Source organism: Phoenix dactylifera, chromosome 16, assembly GCF_051530095.1.
Source record: "Phoenix dactylifera cultivar Ajwa chromosome 16, Ajwa_hap1_PhDact_Kaust_v1.1, whole genome shotgun sequence".
Lineage (NCBI taxonomy): Eukaryota > Viridiplantae > Streptophyta > Magnoliopsida > Arecales > Arecaceae > Phoenix > Phoenix dactylifera.
Window position 1 is genome coordinate 17,324,842 of NC_143205.1, and position 14,603 is coordinate 17,339,444.

General features: G+C 38.0%; 1 protein-coding gene across 2 annotated transcripts; it reads left to right on the forward strand.

Moving 5' to 3' along the window:
• On the forward strand, nt 1–14,488 carry LOC103718919 (phospholipase D delta). 2 transcript variants are annotated; one of them, XM_008807932.5, is made up of 10 exons: nt 1–1,263; nt 2,988–3,104; nt 5,356–5,550; nt 6,747–7,028; nt 7,114–7,182; nt 7,384–7,531; nt 10,600–10,748; nt 12,035–12,205; nt 12,815–13,012; nt 13,878–14,488. In XM_008807932.5, the coding sequence occupies exons 1-10, from the start codon at nt 277–279 to the stop codon at nt 14,169–14,171; spliced, it is 2,610 nt and encodes an 869-aa protein (XP_008806154.2). In that variant the 5' UTR covers nt 1–276; the 3' UTR covers nt 14,172–14,488. The 2 variants fall into 2 exon arrangements, with proteins under 2 accessions (XP_008806154.2, XP_088569206.1); XM_088713080.1 differs by lacking the exon at nt 5,356–5,550 and having other exon boundaries at nt 8–1,263.
• Nucleotides 14,489–14,603: the final 115 nt, after the last annotated feature.

Genomic DNA, 14,603 nt, shown 5'->3' on the forward strand with positions numbered 1-14,603 from the left:
AGCTTTTACCGCCTTCTTCCTTACTCGCTTCTCTCCCTCCCTTTCTCCTCTCTCTCTCTCTCTCTCTCTCATCTCCGTTTTTTTTCTAAAGACTCTTCTCTTCTCCCCTAAAACCTTTTTTGGTCCAAAAAGTTGCAAATTTTCTCCCGGATTTTAGTTCCTTTTTCTGGCAACAGCGATTGCTTGGCGCAAAAAGGGCCAACGTAATGCTTCCAATCGCCTACTCTTCTCCTTCTTCTTCTTCGTAGATCCCTCCCGTCTCTGCCAACACTCCCCATGGATCCCGACGCCTCGGAGACCCCCGCCTCCGCCGCGGCGGGGGTGGCCGCCGCCGATGGCTCCTCCCCGGAAGAGCCTCCCGTCCTCCTCCACGGCGACCTCGACCTCTGGATACTGGAGGCCCGCCGCCTTCCCAACATGGACATGTTATCGGAGCACCTCCGCCGCTGCTTCGCAGCCTGCCGCCCCCCCTCCCCCACCTCCTGCACCCGCTCCCACCGCCCACCCCACCACCACCGCCGCCACCCCAAGATCATCACCAGCGACCCCTACGTCACCGTCTCCATCGCCGGCGCCACCGTCGCCCGCACCCGCGTCATCCTCAACTCCCAGGACCCCAAGTGGAACGAGCACTTCAAGATCCCCCTCGCCCACCGCTCCCTCTTCATTGTTTTCCACGTCAAGGACAACGATGTCTTCGGCGCCGAGCTCATCGGCACCGTCTCCATCCCCACTGCCCTCGTCGCCTCCGGCGACCTCGTCCGGGACTGGTACCCCGTCCTCGGCCCCTCCGGCAAGCCCCCAAAGCTGGAGACCGCCCTCCTCGTCTCCTTTCAGTACAGGCCTGTCGACGGAAACCCCATCTACGACCATGGCGTCGCCGGCGACCCCGAGAAGCTCGGCGTGAGGGACACCTACTTCCCGGTCCGAAAGGGGGGGCTGGTGAGGCTCTACCAGGACGCCCATGTGAGGGAGGGGGAGCTCCCTGAGATCGAGCTGGAAAAAGAAACGAATTTTGAGCACAATAGTTGCTGGGAGGACATCTGCCATGCCATTCTTGAGGCCCATCATTTGATCTATATCGTCGGTTGGTCTGTCTATGACAAGGTGAAGCTGGTGAGGGAGCCGACCCGGCCGCTGCCGCCTGGGGTGGAGAATTTCACATTGGGGGAGCTGCTCAAGTACAAGTCACAAGAAGGGGTTCGGGTATGCTTGCTAGTTTGGGACGATAAGACCTCGCATGATAAATTCTTCATTAGAACGGTATGGCACTCAATCTATTATATGTGAATCATTAGTTAATGACTATTACTTTTTGATAGACTTGATTTAATAACCTTTTAATACCTTCCATTTCATGCTTAGGATGCTGCCAGTTTGGTTTTCCTAAACCCGCAATCTGTTTCTTGAGCCGGCCCTGTTGCTCATTTTGTTCATTCTGAATGATAATTAATGACTCCACATAATAATTTTTTTTCTCAAAACAGTATGACCACACAGTTCGATTCTTTGCAAGAGTAGAAACATTCTTGACCGTAGTAGTTGCAGCACATGTTTGTGTCAAGCAAACCTAACATGTAGTTTCAGGTTAGGATTAATGATGGTGGTAGCATTCATGTCAATTTTGTCCTACGCCATGCAATTTTGCACATCAAAATTGTCTAATTTCGCAGGGGAAATCTTTGGAGAAGTAATCTCCCCTAGTGTGGGTTGAGCCATTGGCCAAACTTTCAAAACATACCGTCTGTAGATAGATATTCTACCATTAGTTTCTCATTGCTCATCCTATTATCTGTTTTATCTGTCTGATGATGCATCAAAGTTCTAGACATTAATGTCACGAGTGCCCTAGTATAACTGATCCCATTTGCAAAGAAGTTCTAAATTTATATCAAGTTGCAGACCCCTCTTATGTGCCATCTCCAGTTCCTACCTTCAATTCTTGTCTAGATGATCCTAAAATTGTCAAATTTTGCTAAGAGTCAATCAACTCCAAATATTTGAGCCCTTGAGATTCCTAATTCCAAGGATGGAAAAAACACATATCTAGTAATCTGGGCTCTAGTCTTTCATACTTCAGGGTATAGTCTGACATGGAGATTCTGAGATTTAGTTGTCTACACTAAATACAGTTTCCTTCTAACACATGAGCCCCACTCTGATTCTGTGTTGGCACATAATAGTTGGCCTTTTCAGCCTGTAATCTGTGTTCACATCAATTGATGGATGTAGTTCCCTAAATAACCTTGTTAGATTTCTTTGCTATTTAGACTTTTCCAAGTCCAAGAGAATTTTGCAGGGTTGCTTCTCGACTGCAGGTCTTTTCATTGATGGACTAGCCTTCTAGTTTCATGGCACTTTCAAAAGTTGTCCTGCTTAAAAGTTTGGTGCTAAGTTTTAAGCAGTTGGCATTTGTTTGACGGCTGATTGTAAAATCAACTCATCTTTCCATTGAGTTTCTCAATGCATATTTTTGAACCATTTTCAAGTCCACTTCAATGGCATATGTCGATAACGATACTGGATATATAGTCACAAGTCCTGTGTGCAATCTCCATCTTCCACATCCCTATGGATTTTCCTTCTTTTAACAACACTCCATTATCATGTATGTATGCTTGCTTCATGTTGACCTTCCAAACAATTTGAAGCTTGTATCTCATGTATTTAGTCTAGGCACATCTGAGGGCCTGATGCATTCTTGACCATTGCATTTGCCATTAATTATAGCATTGTATCTAAAATACCGACTCTGCCTTCTCTCTAGGAATCTTCAATTGGCTTGCAGTGATTCTTTCTGTTCCTCAACAATGACCATTCCAAGAGAAGTTCATATTTATAGCAATAATCAAAGAAGTCAGAATCTGTCATGCCTCATAACTTGATAAACTTGTCGTGACCATTTTATTTTTTTTTTTCTTTTCTTTTTTGTGCATTGATGAAATTGATTGATGTGCCTAAATTTGGTATTTTGGTGTCTTTTGCAGGGAGGAGTGATGCAAACTCATGACGAAGATACTCGAAAATTTTTCAAGCATTCTTCTGTCATTTGTGTGCTGTCACCTCGTTATGCCAGCAGCAAACTTAGCATGTTCAAGCAGCAGGCAGGCTTCAAATCATGCTTTTACTTCTGTCAAATATTTTATGGTGTACTTATGTTAACTGAATAGGCATGAAGACTAAAAGTGTTTAAAAGACCACTTTGCTGATAATATGGCTATCTATATAAGATTTAATTCTTCAAGTAATATTATCTTACATTTTAGTGAAAACTAAGTGTTTCTTTTCTGGAACTCCAGTGGAACTGAAAGTATGGACACACCCAAGGTTTAGAGCCTCAATTCTGGTTATGATCCAGCCAAACTTGAGCTCAACATGTTTTTGCTGTTTCCCTTTGTTTTGACTGCTTTCATCCAATTCTTGCCCATTTACAATTTCTAATAGCATGGACCATGAATGATCTAAGATTATTATTAAGTATGATTATAATTTCATATAATCATACTCTGGGAGAAGGCTACGGTCTGCTCTTATAAATATTTATTGTGCTATGATTTAATAAATCAATGTATTCATGAAGCAGCAAAGGTATGTCAAAATGCAAACACCAATAGCCACCTGGAGATTTTTGGGCAATACTTGGGGATTTCTAAATGTGGTTTGGTTTCACTGGGTTCCAGCAAAAGCCTGGTAATTTTATTTTGAAGGTTGTTTCATATTAAACTAGTATTGATTTATCTGAAGGGGTTATAAAATTTTACCCTACGTAAAGAATGGTAAAGTACCATTTTTGGCAGATTTACAATAAAATTGATGGAAAATTAGGATAGAATTATATTTGTTCCTGTTTTAGTTAGGATCTCAGTTGGTATTTATTCCAAGGGTTTGTTTTATAGTTTGGACCAAGTATAAACAATTGAACCAAGATACACCGTCTCGGTATTGGGCTCCATTACCGATGCCACCAAATTACAGTGTCAGTACACTCGGTACAGGTGCCAGTTCGGTGTACTGAATGTTGGTATGCCCCCATACCATGTACCAATATAGTACGGTACGTTTCATATCACCCAATATGGTATGTTGTGGGATACCTTGAATTGAACTATATGGAACATTCCCAGGTGACATAATTAATACCAAGAATCTAGATTGGTCTTTTTGATGTTCTTATTGATCATAATTGCTTAACCAACATACTCTTGTTTTATGAACTAGTGTACTTTTACTAGTTTAAAACACTGATAATGTAATGATGATGTTGCATATAAGGTTGTCCTATGGGAAGTATATTTGATGCACGTCGAAAGTTGCTTTTTGTTATTCAGTTCTTTTACTTGTTTCAAGCATTGCTTATCATGACTTGAATCCATGTCAGGTTGTCTTATCTAGTTATCATATACCGATTATTGTATCTCTGGGATGAGGATATATGTAACTCTATAAGGGGATTTTTGCATAATATACCCCTTAAAACTTCCTTATTTGTGTATTTACTCTTTAAAAGCTGAAATGTATATATACTTGTCTAAAAGTTTGAAAGTTAGATGTTAAGTTATCTGTCTACCCTTCGTGCCTGGTTGTAGTTTTAAGCTTAGTTTGACTGGGATGAAAGGTAACTTCACTTGTGAATGAATAATTTCGGATTTATTATATACTTGTTTTGAAAATTTTAAGTGGTATTAGTAATATTCTGTGCCAATATTGTAAGTCTGTTATTATTTTTTAACAAAAGAATAATAACTAAGCACCTTTGGAGGAGTATATAAGCAAAAATCCATAAAGGAATTCAAGCTAATATATGTAGTACGGTCACATTTTTTGAGGAATATTTATGCATATTTCACTTTTTGAAGGATAAACAAGCAAGAAGCATTTCTGATGGGTATATATGCAAAAATCCCTTATTTTCTAAGGCCTAGCTTATGGAAAATAACCTGGTCACTCCATCTCAAACAGATTTGTTCAGCAAGTTCATCCATTTTGACAGAAAGATCATCAGTGTCAAATGATTTCATACATTATGCCTGGTCCAACCCATAGGTCTAGTATAGCCTTGTCTTGAGAACATTTAGACCAAAGAAGTGGTCAAGGTGCTGGTTTTGCATGATGCAAGACATGAAATTATTAGATGCGACCAAGTAGATGATTTTGAGCTTGAAGAAGCAACAGCCAAATGGACCAACGGAAGCCATACTGCAGTCATTTAGGGAACATATGGATGGCTATTATTAGGTAAAATTCAATAGAGAATTTATCCAATGAGTAAAAAATGTATTTTTGGTGTTCTTTCAAGTAACTGTTTTCCCCCTCGCCTGTGGAGTAGCCATTTTTTCTTATAACATCTTTGTGCAGGTTGTTGGGACCCTCTTTACACACCACCAGAAATGTTTATTGGTCGATACACAAGCTTCTCGGAATAACCGAAAAATCACGGCTTTCATGGGAGGTCTTGATCTTTGTGATGGCCGCTATGATACACCGCAGCATAGAATTTTTTCTGAACTTGACAGTGTATTTTTGAATGACTTTCACAACCCCACATTTGCTGTGAGTATATTTCTCCTTGACGTTCCTTCTTTGAAGTTCTTACCTCCTTTTTTCCATATACCTTGCCAAACTTGTTTAGTTAGCTAGACTTCAGGTTTTGAAACAGCAAGTTTACTCTCAAAATTGGAAAATTAGGCATATTAGATTATTAGCTTCCAACTACTATTGCCTTGGTACTGCCTTCTATATGCATTCTTAGTCTTTTTCTTGTCAAAATATGTAATATGTGATAGGAGGCATTTGAAATTTGCACACACATTTCAAAAGTAGTTTATCAATTCCAGAACATGCTAAAAATACAAGTGATGTAATGGTTTCTTGAAACTAATAGCTCTTTCCATTTGGATACTTGTTATTGGATTGACTTAATATCAGTATGCATGCATCACATAGCAACATGAATATGATTGTCAGGCATGTACGCTAGACAGTTGCCGGAAGTATGCACATTAGGAAGGAAAGAGATACATTAGAATGCCCATATATGTTCTTCTGGGCATATAAGTTGTAATAATAAAACTATGTGATTGTAGAAGTTAACCAAACTTTATGTGACTTGGGAAACAATTGCATGTGCAAAAAATCCACATGAACTTGTTTATTACAATTTGTTTGGTTGATAACTCGTTAGTTACTCAAGGTTTATTTTGCAGCAGAACAAGAGTTCTGTAGAATAATACTATAAATGGTTCCACATAGACAAGATAAATTCTTTTTTTTTAATCTCCAATACTTTGATCATATGTCCTAGTACTTCAATGGTTATAATATAACTTTCTTGTTTACAAAATTCAATTGCTGTACTGCATTCTTGGACAGAAGTGTCATTATTGACATTAAAATTGATGTCAAATACCTCTTTTGGACACCTGAGACATGAACCTCCAATTCACAAATGCCAACTAACTCAAAAACCTGCTGATATTTTGTGGTTATTACTTCTTAATTTTGTAAATGTGCATTCTTTATTATTGTTAGTGGTCTGTATATATAGTTGTTACACACCGATATGGATATACAAACACGTGCGCACATGTAATGAGTGATAAATATTTTTTGTTTTTGACATGTGTCAACATGTTAAGTTCATTTTTATCTATTCTATGAATCCAGCAGGCCACTTGTATGTGTTCCTATTGCAATGAGATGAGATTTTAAACTAGCACATGCTTTCTTTCTCTTCTGGTTATGTGCAGGACGCAACAAAAGGCCCGAGACAGCCATGGCATGATTTACACTGCAAAATTGAAGGTCCTGCTGCATATGATATTCTTACAAATTTTGAGCAGCGCTGGCGGAGGGCAACAAAATGGCGGGAGTTTGGGAAACATTTTAGAAAAGTATCTCGCTGGAGTGATGATGCACTAATAAAGCTAGAACGCATTTCATGGATAGTAAGTCCTTCACCTACAGTTCCAAATGATGATCCAAACCTTTGGGTTTCCGAGGAAGAAGATTCTGAAAATTGGCATGTACAGGTTGTATAACAGTTTGCCCACATGCAAATTCTCTCGACTCTAGTTTTGCTTAAAGAAATCTAATTAATTTTCTGTGATGTGTCAGGTTTTCCGATCTATAGACTCTGGATCAGTTAAAGGATTTCCTAAGGATGTTCATGAAGCTTTGGAGAAGGTTAGCCTTCTGCTATGATTCATCAATTGACTATCCAGTAGCTACTACTTGTTGCGTGCTTGATTATGCCTAATCCCATGTTTCTTGTTTCTATAAAATTCTTATTAGTATTTATTAGCCCCAGTACCATTAAAAAACTATATGTTATGCCTAAATTACTAATCAGGTCCTATTAACTAATAATTTTATGGACTACTGCAGAACCTTGTTTGTCAAAAGAATCTAGTGATTGATAAGAGCATCCATACAGCATATGTAAGGGCAATCAGATCTGCGCAACACTTCATTTATATCGAAAATCAGTATTTTCTTGGTTCATCTTACGGTTGGTCATCCTACAAAAATGCAGGTTTGGAACACTTTGTTTCAGTGTTTGTATTCCACTAAGCAGTCCTCTTTTCTGAAGTATAGATGCGAATTTTCTAAACCTTATGACCTCAACTTGGGAACATTTTTATGAAGTAGCATGTAAAATTTTTTTCCTTAACAGCTATTCCTAAATAATGTAACTGCCTCCAATTAGCATCATAACTAACAATTGTGTTGCTTTTGCATCACCTTCAATTGATTCATGGAGATTAGGTAGTTATCTTAGTGCAGTCAGACATTTTTGTTTGAATATTTAGTTAGCTGACCTTTATGTATCATGTATGACTTATTAATATTTTGCTTTGGCCGTCGTAGTTTCTATTGAGCTCTTATTGTACTGTATCTTTTGGCTTCAGAAAATCGAAGTTGACTGCTTTTCGCTAATCACATATTGAAGACAAAACATGAGAAAGAAGATCTGTACAATTCCAAAGAACTCTTGCCATGAGCTACAAATCACGCTAAATAGTAAATGTGTAGAAGACATTTATATATTATATTCTAGTACCGTCATTTTTGGTTTTTTAGCTTTATCAGACTGAGTTTGTGCTTTAGTCTTGTGGATAGTGGCGCTTCCTGGAAATTAACCAAGTTTTTATTTAGTTCAACTTCCAAGTCAAGTGTATCTATTTATCTATACAAATCTTGATAAAAATTGATAACATTGTTATCATTCTGGAGCTGAACCTTGGAGAGCAAGTGCTTGACAAGGACTTAATGTATTTTTTCTGAGCAAAGTATTGGACATATGTGATTACAGAGGAATCTCGTTCTATTAGGTAACAGTAAGGAGTCCGCATACTGAACACATGCAAAAACTCCATCTTATACAACTAAGCAAATAATTGTATGGATTGAAAGAAATGATCAGCAAGAATGCACCAAATAAGTCGTGATGTCTCATGTAACTAAAGATATTGGTTTATGTAATACTTCATACATGCATATGCAATGATATGTATGTTATCATGTTCTATATGTTGCATGATAAGGCCATAGCCAACTGCACTTGTACATTTGGGTTATTGCCTCTGATGATGGATAATTATATCATCATAATTATCTTTTACTGTTGGCCTACTTCTAAGTAATAATGGGTTTGACACTATCCTATTTTAGTTCATTATATCTCTAGACTAGCTACATGTTTACCCCTGTAATAATTCTACCCTTTTCATGTGGGGAGGGTTTTAAGCCAGGGTCATTTGCCAGGTTAATCATATCAGACAGTTATTTTAATTGTGAGGCACTCTTAATGTGCTAATTGAAAACTAATAATAAGATATGGTGGAAATTTTGTGCTGTTAGTTGTTTGAAATGGAATTGCCAAAGATATTCAGTAGTTATTATTGGTAGTCTTGTGCAGAGGTAGAAATCAATATGAAAAGAGGGGATATCTTATCCTGTTCCCAGTTTGCCTTTACTCCATATCGTGTATGGTTGGAGCCCTCAACTTATGTATAATACTTGTCATTATCAGACTTAGGCATGCAAGTCTGGAAGCAAAAGAGTTTGTTGAGCACATTACAGCAGACTAGTCCATTGCAAGTTTCAACAAGTACATGCAATTGTAAATAAGATAAGACTCTGAAGCAAATAGGTGCTAATTTCGGTTTTATGGAGTGCTGATTATATTTTGCCTTCAAAAAGGTTTATTGGTGATGCATAGTATAACAATATACAATAAAAGGCAATATCATGTAAAATTCCGAAAAAATTATGGGTGCGTGTGCCACTTTGAATAAGGTTGTCAACAGGCCAAGTTAGTTTGGCTAGCTCAAAAGTGAGATGCTTTATGAGCCAAGATTATGATAAATGTTGGGCCCATTAGCAGGGTTCAAGCCCTAGATTGGGTTCAATTAACAAAACAACCCATGCAGAACTAGGTTGGGCTAGGCTTTGTTCAGACTGATCAATATTTGTTACATGTGTACCATTGGCATGCTATTGGGCTACAAACATCCTTATATCCATGAATGTTGACTTGTTTTATGGCTTTTTTTGTGATATTAAATTATTAGTTCCAAAAGTTATGGTTGTGCAGAATTAAAGCAAGCTTGATAACACATGAACCAAGCTAATTCAAACCTCAGCTATTAAAAAACCAAAGGAGTCTAGCCAAGCTTGAGCATATTTTGGAAAAGTAGGACTTAATAATGAAAGATCCAACTCATTTAAGTTTCAGGCCAAAGCCAGCTTGGGATAATTTAGTTTAATATATTGAGACTCTAGCATGGAATTTCCAAATTCTGTAACATTTATTTGGAATAGCGGTGAAGGTGGATTTGGTTGCAAAGCAGGCATGCTTGGTCTATTTCTGAGTGTCAGAATCTTGATGGTTTACTCTCTTAATGAGTAGTGGTAAAGTTTTTTAATTGCTTTATATGTTTTCCTAAGTTTTGTGGTAAGTTTCTGTTCTGGCTGTAGTTTCCCTGGCCAGGACTTCAGATTCAGGGCCATTCATTTATAGTTCATGTGCCTTGATGAATCTATTCCTTGATCTAGAAAGTCTATGTCATAAAATGGGACAATGCTTCCTAGTTAACAGGAAATTTACAAAGAGTGCCTATGAAGCCTTCATCTATAAAATAATATGAAATTTTACTGACAGATGTCTATATGTTGATTTTCTTTCTTAACAGCTTTTCTATGTTGCCATTTGTTTTTAACATCCCGCAATCAATTTTTTGCATCATAATGGTTATTCTGACCAACAATAACAGCTAAGGAACAAGTATTGTGGATAATGATGTATGTGTTTTTTAGTATTTACTACTTGTATTATTATATATTAAAGTTTCTATATTTATATCTTTATTGGCATATAAATTGATGAAATATTATCAAGCATTACAGATCCGCTTATCATTCAGTTATCTATCTTGGTTCTTTTCTGGCCTTTGTACTTCAAATAATTTTTGGGCATCCATATGTTCCACTAAAATTGCAAGAACAGTTTTAGTGTACATCAAAATGTATTTCTAAATATTTTGTACTTGAACAATCTATTAAAGCTTCTCTACTTACAGCTTTGTTTGCCATCGACAGATGCTGATAATTTGATACCAATGGAATTAGCCTTAAAGGTTGCTAGCAAAATTAGAGATGGAGAGCGATTTGCAGTGTACATAGTTATACCAATGTGGCCTGAAGGAGTCCCAACTGCTTCCTCGGTTCAAGAAATTCTTTTTTGGCAGGTAGTATTTCCTTTTAAAAGTCATATGTATTCTATTACTATTCTTAAATGAAATTCCTAAACTACATAGTTATAGTTATAGTTATACCATTATACTACTTATACACATGTAAGGAAAGATAAAGAGACTATCTGTATATTTTATAGTGTTGAGCTAGAATTTTATAAGGGGGGTTTGAGGCTGAATTCTATCTGTGTCTAATGATAAAGAACTGTTGAAATTAACAAATTATGCTATTTATTATAATTTGAAAGTTTAAGAAGCCTGATTATCACAATACCATGTTTTTACCTGTGTAGCAATTGGACGTGTAAGGCATGGTGTTGATAATTAGAACACAAAAATCATGGCTGTTCGTATAACTTGATCAATGTGTTTGGATGTCTTGCCTTAATTAGAATCTATTTCATAAGAAAAAGGAGGGCCAGTCATGAGGCTCTAGCCATTTCAGCATCAAGGAAAGGTCAAATGTCCATCAACTTACCCCCCCACATGCTGAGAGACTGTTTCTGAATTTCAAATACGTGACCTCCAGGTCGTAGTGGAGCAATCCTACCATTGTGCCAAGGTCACAATTAGAATCTACTTCATGACATCAAAATTTTGCATCCAGTATCTTCTTGTTGTATAAGCAGCAAGGTTTGTTGTACCAACCCGTACTGCCAGATACATGGTAGGTACACTATACCATTACTAGTAAAGTACTAAAATGGTATGGGGGATCCATACATTGCTGTATGGATACACGGTATAGCTGCTGTCTCACATTCCAGCAGCATACCATGTGTTGTTACAGCTATATACCATACTGACCCGTAGTGCTGATAATTGGAATAGTGCTCAATACCAGTATAACAAACCTTGTTAGCTTGGAAATTTTCGAATCATTCTTTTAGCTGATGGATCATTATTACAATTGAATTTTCTTCAAGTTGTGGTCAGTATTTTTGCACTGGTTAGTATCTTTACACACACCTACACACAAGTGCTCCACTTTTATCCAAAGCACCTAGTATCTATCCTGTGAGCTCATTATATTAGTTGTTTATCTGCATTAATACTTCAGAGTGAAGAATCATCAGTACCATGTGTGACTTGACAACTGATTATCTTTTTAGTTCCAGCACAGCTATAATTGGATAAAATTGAGGATATTCATCATATGACAAGAAATTTGATTGATGATTAATGTTGATATGACCTACCAATTCTCTGCTTGAGTTTTTTTTTCCCATCTTTATTTTTAATGTTGAAATGGTCATAACTTTTAGCTGTGGACCTTGCAGGGCCAGACTATACAGATGATGTATGAAATCATTGGACAGGAGCTCAAATCCATGAATGTTGAAAATGCACATCCGCAAGATTACCTAAATTTCTACTGTCTTGGCAATAGGGAAGAATTGCCCAAGGGCGACTCACCATCAGATGATCAACCTTCCAAACAAAGTGCAGCGGTACTGGAAATGAGTACCTTAATTTTGTGTTAAAAAAGAGCTGATCTGCCTATTGTTGAACCTAATTGAACATTCGTAATTGCTCCTCATTTTTCCCCTGTTGACCCTGCTCTTTGGCTTTCTGATTTCTTTTTTCTTCAGTGTTTGCTGCATGTGCTGCAATATCCTCATATCCTCATTGATGTTATTCATATGCTATATTTATGGGCTTGCATAGACAACTTTTTATTATGTTGCATCAAGATGCACATATGTTGCTCTAGATCATCTACCTTGCTGGCACAAATAATGCGTAAACTTCACGGCATACCAAGAGTTATGCGCACGCGATGTGTGTATGTTTGCTCTTTTCAGAAAAGTTCTAAACTAGCATGAGCCCTGATGAACAACCCTGAAAATCAGGGTCAGTGACACTAATGCTTTGTAGGAGGGTCTGCCACCCAGACTAGTGACCCTTTACCTCCTAAACAAGTGCTAACCCTGAGTTTTCATCTGGGCTTCTGCTAGTTTAGCATTTTTCTCCTTTTCAAGTAGTAGTTGTGACCAGATTATTTTTTGTCAAGTTTCCCATTCAAATCATTTTCTCACTCTGTTTTCAAATGTAATCAGGCCCTTTGCCAAAGATATCGACGGTTCATGATTTATGTTCATGCAAAGGGAATGATAGTAGATGATGAGTATGTGATTCTGGGTTCTGCCAATATCAATCAGAGATCTCTAGCTGGTTCAAGAGATACTGAAATAGCTATGGGTGCATATCAGCCCCATCATACATGGCTTGAGAAAAACAGACATCCGCATGGCCAGGTTGGTGACATTATTCTCATATTTTGCTTCTTTTTGTATCATTGAATTACTATTGCAGCTCAGTAAACAAGAACGTGCCTTCTGCAATCACTAGCTGGACCAAGTATATTATGCATCTAACTATATGTAATTTTCTTTGGTATTATTCTATAAATTAACATTTACTGGAGATTGTTATCTATGACAAAATATTCTAGCTTTGTTAACGGAAGCACAATAGGTCATGTCGCCGCTGGGAATTGGCCCGACCAAGGCGAGGCATATCAGGTCATATATATAAGATAGACGACTTTTGGTATCAACATAAAGATCTCTTTGTAGAAGAAAATCCACTGGGATCTCTGTCGTAAAAAGCACTCTGAAATATCAAATGCTGAGGTAGTCTCCCATGAACACTTCATTCCAATTAAAGGATATGAAGCCTGACCTTCGAGACTGCCAATAGGAAAGTTGAGGTTCCTAGCTTCGGCATCCAGAATCAATGGATGCATACATTGGTTTTAGTTATTGTAGATCTTCATACATGGGTGCAGCCCTAGCCTGGTATCCTACTCATTCTTTGAGTGTAAGCTCTATGTTCTAGTGAACCACCACCAAGGTTCGTTGTGCTAGAGCCTGCCATCCTGGCTTAAAACCACTATAGAAGCTTTTGATGAAAACCATGGCAACTCCAGCAACCATTGGAGATCCTGTTGAGTTAAATTTCTGTGGCAGGATAATAATTCCAACACCCTTTCTGGTATTTTTATGCTGGACAGACTCCAAATCCCTTAGAAAGCATATGCAGACTGATTACATTGAGATTGGGCTATTTTCACATATTCTAAATGTATATTCATAGAAATGATGGAAATTTGTGATGCAGGTATATGGATATAGGATGTCACTGTGGGCCGAGCATCTAGGCACTGTAGATGACCTCTTCAAAGAGCCCAGCAGCCTGGAGTGTGTGAAATCTGTAAATGAGATAGCCGATGAGAACTGGGCGAGATACTCTGCAGAGGAGGCGAGACCATTAACAGGACACCTTCTCAAGTACCCAATCAAGGTGGAAATCGATGGTAAGGTTGGTCCCCTGCCCAACCAAGAGTGCTTTCCTGATGTTGGTGGTAAAATTTTAGGAGCAGCTACTTCCCTCCCTGATACATTGACAATGTAGCATCCCCATGGCTGATGAGAACATGAAAGAACAAAGGGGGAAATCAGTTATCCCTGTCTGAAGAAGAGAAGGATAAGAAGGACAATGTAGTATTCCCAACCTAACCTATTGTTCAGAATCTAGGTACAATAAGGTTTCTTTGGTATTGGAAATTCGATAGTTTTCTTGCCCCATGTTAGACACAGTTGTGTGGGAATAGAGTGTTGTTAGAATTATTACTTCTTTGTATCCTCACAATGTAATCTATGCTTGTAAACTATAAAAGGATGCAATTGATAGAATGAATATTGCATTCGATTTGTAATCTTGAGTGCTAACTTTGCTTCAGCCTCTCAAAGCTTGTGTCCCTTACTTTGATATGAATTTTTTGTGAGAATTAGTAAGCCAATTTCTTGTGGATACGCAGCAGAAGCCATGATCTTGCTTGTAAAC